The sequence below is a fragment of the Sinocyclocheilus rhinocerous genome, unplaced genomic scaffold (genome assembly GCF_001515625.1).
Source record: "Sinocyclocheilus rhinocerous isolate Xijiao unplaced genomic scaffold, SAMN03320098_v1.1 scaffold138, whole genome shotgun sequence".
Classification (NCBI taxonomy): Eukaryota; Metazoa; Chordata; class Actinopteri; order Cypriniformes; family Cyprinidae; genus Sinocyclocheilus; species Sinocyclocheilus rhinocerous.
In genome coordinates this window covers 488,360-499,435 of record NW_015635519.1, presented here as the reverse complement: position 1 = coordinate 499,435, position 11,076 = coordinate 488,360, and the positions used below count along the sequence as shown (strand labels likewise).

At 36.2% G+C, this 11,076-nt stretch overlaps 1 protein-coding gene across 2 annotated transcripts in view; it reads left to right on the top strand.

The window, feature by feature from the left end:
* The window catches only part of LOC107746947 (unconventional myosin-Va-like), an 85,544-nt gene that overhangs the window by 23,156 nt on the left and 51,312 nt on the right, over positions 1-11,076 (top strand). For both annotated transcript variants that reach the window (XM_016561305.1, XM_016561304.1), the window contains exon 7: positions 9,804-9,885. In XM_016561305.1, coding sequence (XP_016416791.1) covers positions 9,804-9,885 — 82 coding nt within the window. The remainder of the gene's footprint in view (positions 1-9,803; positions 9,886-11,076) is intronic.

The window sequence follows — 11,076 nt, the reverse complement described above, 5'->3', positions numbered from 1 at the left end:
ACACACACACACACACACACACACACACACACAGTGGGTATAGAAAAGATGATTCTGTTTTATTTTTTTTTCTTTCTGACATGTTGGTGTTACATCTTCCACTTTACTGTGGCACTTTAAGGGACATTACTGGACCCTTACTTGATCCCCTGCAGTTTGCTTACCGAGCAAACAGGTCCATGGATGATGCAGTCAATATGGTACTGCACTTCATCCTGCAACATCTGGACAAAACAGGGACTTATGTGAGGATCCTGTTTGTGGACTTTAGCTCCGCTTTCAACACCATCATCCCAACACTCCTCCAGACCAAACTAACCCAGCTCTCTGTCCCTAGCTCTATCTGTCAATGGATCACCAGCTTTCTGACAGATAGGCAACAGCTAGTGAGAATTGGTAAATTCACATCCAACAGCCGCACCACCAGCACTGGCGCCCCTCAGGGTTGCGTCCTCTCCCTACTGCTCTTCTCCCTCTACACCAACGACTGCACGTCTAAAGACCCCTCTGTCAAGCTCCTGAAGTTTGCAGATGACACCACACTCATTGGCCTCATTCAGGACGGTGACGAGTCTGCTTACAGACAGGAGGTTAAAGAGCTGGCTGTCTGGTGCAGTCTTAACAACCTGGAGCTTAACATGCTCAAAACTGTGGAGATGATCATGGACCTCAGGAGAAACCCCCTGCGCTCGCCCCCACTCACCATCATTGACAGCACTGTAACGACAGTGGAGACATTCAGGTTCCTGGGCACCACTATCTCTCAGGACCTGAAGTGGGACAATCACATTGAGTCCATTGTTAAAAAGGCCCAGCAGAGGCTGTACTTCCTTCGCCAGCTGAGGAAGTTCAACCTGGCACAGGAGCTTCTGAAACAGTTCTACTCTGCCATCATTGAATCCGTCCTTTGCACTTCTATAACTGTCTGGTTCAGCTCTGCTGCCAAATCTGACCTCAGAAGACTTCAGCGGATAGTCCGGACTGCTGAGCGAATCATTGGTACAACCCTCCCTACTCTCCAAGAACTGTACTTATCCAGAGTGAGCAAAAGGGCTAGCAAAATCACTCTGGACCCCTCACACCCAGCACACTCTCTCTTTGAACTGTTGCCGTCTGGTCGGCGCCACAGAGCACTGAGCACCAGAACGACCAGACACAGGAACAGTTTCTTCCCTCAGGCAATCCATCTCATGAACACTTAAAGGGATAGTTCACCCTTTTCAAATGAAAATTCTGTCATTAATTACTCACCCTCATGTCGTTCCAAACCTGTAAGACCTCCGTTCATCTTTGGAACACAAATTAAGATATTTTTGATGAATTCCCGAGAGCTCTCTGACACTCCCATAGACAACAAGGATCCTAACACGATCATGGTCCAGAAACATAGTAAGGACATTGGTAAAACAGTCCATGTGACATCAGTGGCTCAACTTCAGTTTTGCGAAACTACGAGAATACATTTTGAGCGCAAAGAAAACAAAAATAACATAATTTATTCAACAATTCTTCTCCCCTGTCTTCCACCATTTTAGAGTATCACAACACATACGCACACTTTCCCCTAAGCATAAACAACGCTGATTACGCAGATTACGTTCATACGCGCGCTTTCTCCTCCGAACGTAAACAACGCTGATTACGTTGATTACGCTTCTGGGTACTCTCCAAAATGACGGAAGACGTTGTGTTTATTGAACTAACCCTTTAACAATAAACGTGGAACACACAACACTATTATACATTATTTATTTAACACTTACTTATTTACATTTCAAATTTGCACATATCATACCTGTACATACATAATTGCCTATATTATATATTGTGTTTTTGCTATTTTGTACATTGTCTATTTTGTATATTTGTATATTATTCTTTTTATTATCTGCGTCCTGTCTTGTCACTGTCATTCTGTTGCACTGTGGAGCTTCTGTCACTACAAACAACAAATTCCTCGTATGTGTAAACATACTTGGCAATAAAGCTCATACTGATTCTGATTCTGATTCACTTGAACTACAGTGATCTGTCTGCGGAATTTGTTGTTTGAAGGTGTTTATTGTTAGAATGTTTTATGAAATTGAAAAAGTTTGAAAGCTGAGTCTTTGTTTCGTATCAAAAGTAACAAAGAACAAAGCTTATTGCAATTTATTGGATGGGAGTCATGATCAGTATCAGTTCATCAAAATGAGAATTGATTAAAATTAAGAAACCAATACGGTCAACTCAGCTCTAGCGTGTGGGATCATGGATCATCAAACTTTGCGTCATGTGTCATGTACATAGCAAAAATTAGTTCGCTTTGGATAAAAGCATCTGCTAAATGACTAAATGTAAATGTAAATGTAAACTGTCTTGTTCAGCTCAGCCACCAAAACTGACCTCAGAAGACTTCAGCGGATAGTCCGGACTGCTGAGCGAATCATTGGTACAACCCTCCCTACTCTCCAAGAACTGTACTTATCCAGAGTGAGCAAAAGGGCTAGCAAAATCACTCTGGACCCCTCACACCCAGCACACTCTCTCTTTGAACTGTTGCCGTCTGGTCGGCGCCACAGAGCACTGAGCACCAGAACGACCAGACACAGGAACAGTTTCTTCCCTCAGGCAATCCATCTCATGAACACTTAAAGGGATAGTTCACCCTTTTCAAATGAAAATTCTGTCATTAATTACTCACCCTCATGTCGTTCCAAACCTGTAAGACCTCCGTTCATCTTTGGAACACAAATTAAGATATTTTTGATGAATTCCCGAGAGCTCTCTGACACTCCCATAGACAACAAGGATCCTAACACGATCATGGTCCAGAAACATAGTAAGGACATTGGTAAAACAGTCCATGTGACATCAGTGGCTCAACTTCAGTTTTGCGAAGCTACGAGAATACATTTTGAGCGCAAAGAAAACAAAAATAACATAATTTATTCAACAATTCTTCTCCCCTGTCTTCCACCATTTTAGAGTATCACAACACATACGCACACTTTCCCCTAAGCATAAACAACGCTGATTACGCAGATTACGTTCATACGCGCGCTTTCTCCTCCGAACGTAAACAACGCTGATTACGTTGATTACGCTTCTGGGTACTCTCCAAAATGACGGAAGACGTTGTGTTTATTGAACTAACCCTTTAACAATAAACGTGGAACACACAACACTATTATACATTATTTATTTAACACTTACTTATTTACATTTCAAATTTGCACATATCATACCTGTACATACATAATTGCCTATATTATATATTGTGTTTGCGAAGCTACGAGAATACATTTTGAGCGCAAAGAAAACAAAAATAACATAATTTATTCAACAATTCTTCTCCCCTGTCTTCCACCATTTTAGAGTATCACAACACATACGCACACTTTCCCCTAAGCATAAACAACGCTGATTACGCAGATTACGTTCATACGCGCGCTTTCTCCTCCGAACGTAAACAACGCTGATTACGTTGATTACGCTTCTGGGTACTCTCCAAAATGACGGAAGACGTTGTGTTTATTGAACTAACCCTTTAACAATAAACGTGGAACACACAACACTATTATACATTATTTATTTAACACTTACTTATTTACATTTCAAATTTGCACATATCATACCTGTACATACATGCCTGCCTATATTATATATTGTGTTTTTGCTATTTTGTACATTGTCTATTTTGTATATTTGTATATTATTCTTTTTATTATCTGCGTCCTGTCTTGTCACTGTCATTCTGTTGCGCTGTGGAGCTTCTGTCACTACAAACAACAAATTCCTCGTATGTGTAAACATACTTGGCAATAAAGCTCATACTGATTCTGATTCTGATTCACTTGAACTACAGTGATCTGTCTGCGGAATTTGTTGTTTGAAGGTGTTTATTGTTAGAATGTTTTATGAAATTGAAAAAGTTTGAAAGCTGAGTCTTTGTTTCGTATCAAAAGTAACAAAGAACAAAGCTTATTGCAATTTATTGGATGGGAGTCATGATCAGTATCAGTTCATCAAAATGAGAATTGATTAAAATTAAGAAACCAATACGGTCAACTCAGCTCTAGCGTGTGGGATCATGGATCATCAAACTTTGCGTCATGTGTCATGTACATAGCAAAAATTAGTTTTAAGGTATAAAATGTAAGGTTTTCAAAACAATTGTATGGCTTCAGTACTAGGGCTGCTCGATTATGACAAAAATCATAATCACGATTATTTTGGTCAATATTGTAATCACGATTATTTAAAATGATTATTAGTGGCCCATATGACCAAAACTTTATATGAAAGATTTATTTAAAGATAGTGATGTATATCAAATATATTTTCTGTAAATAAGGTTGCTATGACATCTACATTTTAGAGACCAGTGAAATGTCACAATTCTCAGTACCACAGCAGAATAGTAAAATTAGTAATAAAAAAAAAACAACAACAATAAAGGTCCTTAAAATTATTGAAAATAATTAAACTGCCAGTAATAAAAAAGCAAAGGAATACAATGCCAGTTATAAAAAATCAAAAGAATACAATAGAATAAAAAAGATACAAATTAAACAAACTGTGCTTTAAGTTTTTTTAAGGTCACATATTTTACACCTTTCTGGAGTTTTATTTTAGGTTTTGATGTCCTTATGAATATATATTTGCAGTATAAGTACCAAAAACAAACGAGCAGACTGGACAGAAACGATCGTCAAAAATGCTCGCGTTTGCAGCACACACGAAAAGTGGTGCATCAACAGATTTCTTGCCATATGTCTATGTTTCTTGCATCTCACGATTATGTCGTGTATGAAATAATGTCTTGTGTGCATGTGTGTAAAACAACAAACTGACTATTTATATATAATCATTTGTAATTGTATATATATTGTTGTGATTAATTGTGGCTGGAACAATAATGTAGCTGTAAAAATAGTTGCCTGCTGAAACTGAAATGTATATACTTCTTCATCATGACTAGATAGACACGGTGAGTTTGTCTTTACTATACAGGTTAGATGTGATCCACCTCATAGTAACAATCCTGTCAGATCGTCCATCCTTTGAGTGAGAGTGTAACGTTACAGGTCGGCCGATCTGGTTTCATGGTTAAAGTTAACTTTTACGGCATGTTTCCGTGTTGTTGCTGCTCAGCAATGGCATGGACGCGATGTTGTCTGGGGGTTTGGCAAAAGGAGAGTGGGATGGTGGGCGGTGCTAGGGGTGGTGACTGAAGGAGGTGACTGTGTAGTTCTGACGTCAACTTTTTATGGAAGTCACAACGGTTCGTGAAAAATCACAGATACTTTATGCAGGATGTGTGCATTTTACTGTGGACTGACTGTTTTGAAACTTTTATGGTAGTTAAATAGCCCCTAGACCTCAGTTATCGTGAAAAAAACCAGGAAATTTCAGTTTTGACAATATGGGACCTTTAATGCAAGCCGACTAGAGAAATTGAATAACCTAATGTAAAATAAAACAGCATAGTCTTCACTGTAAGAATTAAACTACCTTTGTATCTCTATTAAAGCTACAAAAGTCTTTCAGTCAAGAGCAGTGTTGCCAACTTTGCAACTTTGTCGCTAGATTTAGCGACTTCTCATACCCCCCTAGCGACTTTCCAAAAAAGCCACTAGCGACAAATCTAGCGACTTCTTGGACAAACCTTAGCAAGTCTCTTTGACTCACTGGTACTGCCACACGAGTGTGAGATCTTGCTTTCACAGCGCGCGTGCACACCTCTCTCTCTCTCTCTCTCTCTCTCTCTCTTTCTCTCTCTCACTGTTTCATATTTATTCCATTGACTGACAACAGAAACAGTAAATTATATAAATGAAAACTGTTTTATTGAGAATTTGGCTAAATTAAAATACAGTATGCAAGCACAGAGAGGCAAACAAATGTAAAAGGCAATATGACGCGATGACATCATGAATATGCTAATTAGTGTATGACGTCATCTAGCGACTTTTCAAACTGGCTTTAGCTACTTTCCATTGAAAGAAGTTGGCAACAGTGGCAGTGAGTGATTTTGAATTTGTCTTTTGTTGTTTGATTAATATTAAGCACACACTCGGCAGCAGGAATATAGCCCGCTTTCACTTTAAGAGCCGCACGGATCCAATTTACTGTTACACAAGTATTTTCATTCTCAACTCTTTACGTTCATTTATTACATAACCGACGAGGGTTAACGTGAATAATCACCAAGCGCTGCATTTTGACACATTTTTGCGTGTATTTGACCATTTAGGCGCTAAAAGATGACTTTACATGTCCGTGTTGTGTTCTGTCTCTGAGCGCATACACCGTAATCTTCCCAAGGAAGCGCAAGTTCTCTTTCACACCTTTAAAAACATAAATAAATCGAATCAACTTAAATATATCAAACGCGTCCCATTTTGCAAAAGTCTTGTTACATGATTTTACTGATTTGCACGTGAAATTGGGCTTTTATGGAGAAACGAAAGAGCACCGCTGGAAAGGGGGCGAAATGGGGCGCAATAATCGTTTTATCTCGATTACAGTATTTTCATAATCGTTGGAGGCCGAAATCGAAACCGAATTTCGATTAATTGCACAGTCCTATACACTTGGAATGTAGTGCACATGTTGTATGAACTACTAAAAAACACTGAATTGAAACTAAATAAATATGAGGTAATGATCACATAACAGATATAGAATTTGTACCTTTTGGGTGAGTTATTGCTGTAAATTATATCTACCCTTTATGTAGTGTTTACATGTTGTGTGGTGTCTTTATCATTCAGAAAAAGGAAAGACTGAATCAGCAATCCTGCAATATAAATTCGGAAATTGAAACTGCTTCAAGGAGTGGCATAAGACAGTGTACACCTACAGGAGCAGCCAGCCCACCGCGCGTCCTGCTTATGTCAGCTCTAATTTTAGCTCCTCTCAGATACCTCAGGGATTTAATTCACAGGGCTATTTTCATTCCTTGAAGGCTCCTGTGTCCTTCTACACTTCCAAGACTCCATAGTGAAGTTATCAGCTAATATTATTCATACCTTCTTCTGGCCAAATTTCTTCACAGAGAAGGCACTTCCAGAATGCGCTGATAAACTCAAAGATGCTGGATAAAGCGAGAAAAAAATGTTGATTAAAAATATCCAGTGCTAAAAATATTGATACAAAGAGTTAAGCCGAATTTAAAATCGAATGAAATTAAGTTTTAAATATAGCCACTATTTGAATGTTAATATTTCAACAATGAATTCATATATTATTAATAATTGCTGATATAGAAACTAACTAGGGATGTAACGATTAACCGCGAGCCGGTTGAAAATCGATTCAAATATGTGACGATTCAAATCGGTTGAGATGCTAAACAAATCGCGATTCATTTAGGGGTAGTTTATGAATCCATGTCTGAGGGGAACTTGCTGTCTTTAGAAAAGTTTAGATGCGGGGCTCTACAGTGCGACCATTTCAGTTGCATTTGGTTTTATCCAAAGTGACTTACAAATGAGGACAATAGAAGCAATCAAAACCAACAAAAGAGCAATAATAAATTATGTGCTATATTAGTATATTATTATAGTGTTATATTTCAGTTTCACAAAGAAATGTGCAGCATTTTGTCCAAGCAATAATAAAAGGACACATTTAATTTATAATTTGTCTTAAATCTAATTTTGTAAAAAAAAAATAACAATAAAAAATCGTGAATCGAATCGAATCGAATCGTGAAATCAAAATCGTGAATCGAATCGAATCGTGAGTTGAGTGAATCGTTACATCCCTAAAACGAACTAATGTGCAATTTTTTTAAATATAAAACTGTTTTTTGAGTGTTGATTATGAAATAAATTTGATTTATTTCATTGATTATTGAATGCATTTTATTTTAACTATTTTTCTGCTAAATAAAAACTTTAATTTTGGTTTTTGCGTTTAATAAAACCTTTCGGTGCATCACTATCAAATAGTGCACTATGTAAGGGTATAGGGAGCGATTTCAGGCACTGACACAGTTTTAGGCCCTTCGCTTGCCAAAATCTGAAAGATATAGTTGAGGACTGTTATCCAAGGTTGCACCTGTATTATTGGCCGCTAAAGGCCAATCAGGAATGAGGATAATGAAGTTAAACATGTCTGTTCAGTGTCTTTTCAGTGTTATGTAACATACTCTTACAGACTACTGTTGTGCTTAGGGGAATTCCAGATGATTTAAGTGTGTGATTGTGTTAGATGCAGTAATGCATTTTAAGTATGTACTGTACAACAAGCTTGCAAAATAGCATTAAAGTTTGCATTTACATACTTGCATAAAGTATATTTCTAGTCAAATTGAGTAGAAATATACTTTATGCAAGTATGTAAAAGTAACATGTTTTATCACTTTTGAGCGTGCTGTTTCATCACAAAAACCTACATCTTATTCACTAATCACCTACAGTCTCTGCACTGGTATTGTGCCATATATTTAAATTATGTCATTAGCCTTCTTTTTAGTGTGAATGCTTGTTTCTATATGAATTAGGTTTATTTTAGATATATTATTCGCAGAAGTCAGTGTTATTTGCCTGGCAAGTTTACTTTTGACCATCAAATGTAATCTAATAAAAAAAAATACACTGACAGAGGGTACAATCCATTCTTAAGGAATTCACCTCTTATATTTTCCTCCTAAAGTTTTCATATATTTTGATGGTTTAGTTTGTTGGGGCAAAGAGGCAGAGTGCATTTAATATTGAGTTAGTTTTTTTTTTTTTTTTAATGGAAAATGTCTTTATGGGTTCTGAGGCTGGATTCATGAAAATCATCTTAAAAAACAAAAAAAATGTCTTACGGTAAAATGTAAGAAAGGTAAGTGCAGTTCTTGGAAAAAATCTTAAGTAGTTCTATTTATATATAAATATATACTTATACTTACACTATATAAACATACTTATATTTATATATGTTTACAATATAACAAAAATCAAAACAATAAAAAAAATTCTACATAAAATAGCATCAGAGTATACAAATATGAAAATCAAATACAATTTGTGTTAACAAATTAAAACTGAAATCAAATGATAGCACATGAATGGTCAGTGTGATAACACAAGTTCTCTAAGAAGATGTGGGTTCTGTTTTTTATGATATTTTTTAATCATTCAAATTAGGGTGTTCCTTTTTCCAGTTTAATAGAACACATTTATTTGATATGTAATAGATCAGACCTACCCTTTTGATAAATAAAGGGTCTGATATGTCATTTAAGTTCACCCCAATATATTAAAGGAGTCTTGTGATACTTCTTCCCCAGGACCATCACAGAGAACTCATGTACAGTAAAACTCATCTAGTTTTTCGCAGTTCCAAAAAATGTGCATAATGGTGCCCCTATTTGTCTTACATCTGTTGCACAAAGGAGATACACCAGAATGTATCTTACTAAGGCGAACTGGGGTCACATATATTCTTTGTATAAATTTGTAATTTTGTTCAATTATTTAGTTACTAGAGAATGAGAAAAAGACACACTTGTATGCAACATCCCACTGATCATCATCAAAGTTACAACCGAGATCTTTTTGCCATATGCTTTTTAATGAAGTTAAAAAACACCTTACACAATATGCAGAATTCATGGTTATATACTCTCAAACACGTTAAGCGAGTAAATGCGGCTTCATGAGCAGTAATTGGTATGTTTTGTTTCATAGTCATAGAAATGTTTTGTGTAGGATCCTTGTATGTTTCTTGTGGCCAAAAAAAGTAAATCTGCAGATGGAACCAACTGTCGATTTTAAATAATCTTATATGGTATTTTTGTTTTTCTTGCATCCTTTGTTTTTCAGGCGGATGAGGAGAGGAATTATCATATCTTCTATCAGCTCTGTGCATCTGCTCACCTCCCGGAGTTCAAAGCCCTGAAACTCGGTGAGCCAAACACACAATGCTGTTTTAACAAACATTCAGCTTGTTCTGTTTCTGTGTAGCATAGACAAGAAAATACTGCTGAAGCTATTAGGGATTGTTCAGATCGTTTGCTCTGGCCGCACCGATCACAGAAGAGCTGTCAAGGCTGTTCCTGTACATTTCAGATCTGTTCGTTCATATTCTGATTCTTCAGATTCGTCATGTAAGAGTGTCTATATATATATATATAGTTTTTTTAATAAGTCTGCAGGACTGTGGCTCTCCAGGACCAACGTTCGCCACCCCTGGTCTATAGTAATAATAATTAGTTTTATTTAAACAAAAATATTTGAGAATAAAGTCTATGGCATGTCCCCATTTAAATACAATAGATAACTAAACCTTAGGGCCCTATGATTTCTGCGATGCGGAGAAAGCTGGATAGCAGAATCCAGTCATAAAAATAGAATTAACAGTAAATTGCAGAATGTCACAGAATTTGGCAAATATTGAATGAATAAATCAAAAGTAAGGTTGTACAATTTAAATAATTCAATAGCATTTAAATATCTTGTTATTAAATACACACAGAAATTCAAAGTTCACGACAGCCCATGAAAATAAAAGTTTGGTTAACTTGAAGAAATTGTAAAGGAAATAATACCATATTTTAGGGAAGCACGATATTGGATTTTTGCCGATATGCCGATATTTTTCAACTCGTTTTGGCCGATACCGATATATTTCCTTTTGTTTTGAAACAACACCAAGTCTCTCCTGTGCAGAAATTATAAGCAAAATATTTTTAATTTTGGTTAGTTTTTAACAAGAACTTATTTGTTAGAATTAAATAAACAATAATGAAGGTTTTTGACAGTACATTGAAGCTTTGAAAATAACTATAAATAAACTATATATCAATCGCTGGATTTTTTTCCCAGAAAGATGCAGTTAACCCTAACATTTTATTTTAAGATTTAACATTTGTAGATGGTCTAAAGCAAAATTGTTGTAAAAATTCAGAAAATCTTTGAGCTTATGATTTGTTTAAAAAATAAAACATATTACACATTAATGAATAAATCGGTATATATAAAATTATTTCATTTACAAGTGTCATGTTTGTGATTTTTATTCATGTAAGCTATAGCTTTTGACCTTTAAATTAAAACATACTCGTGATTTAGTGACACCAATTGGGGGAGTCTGCCT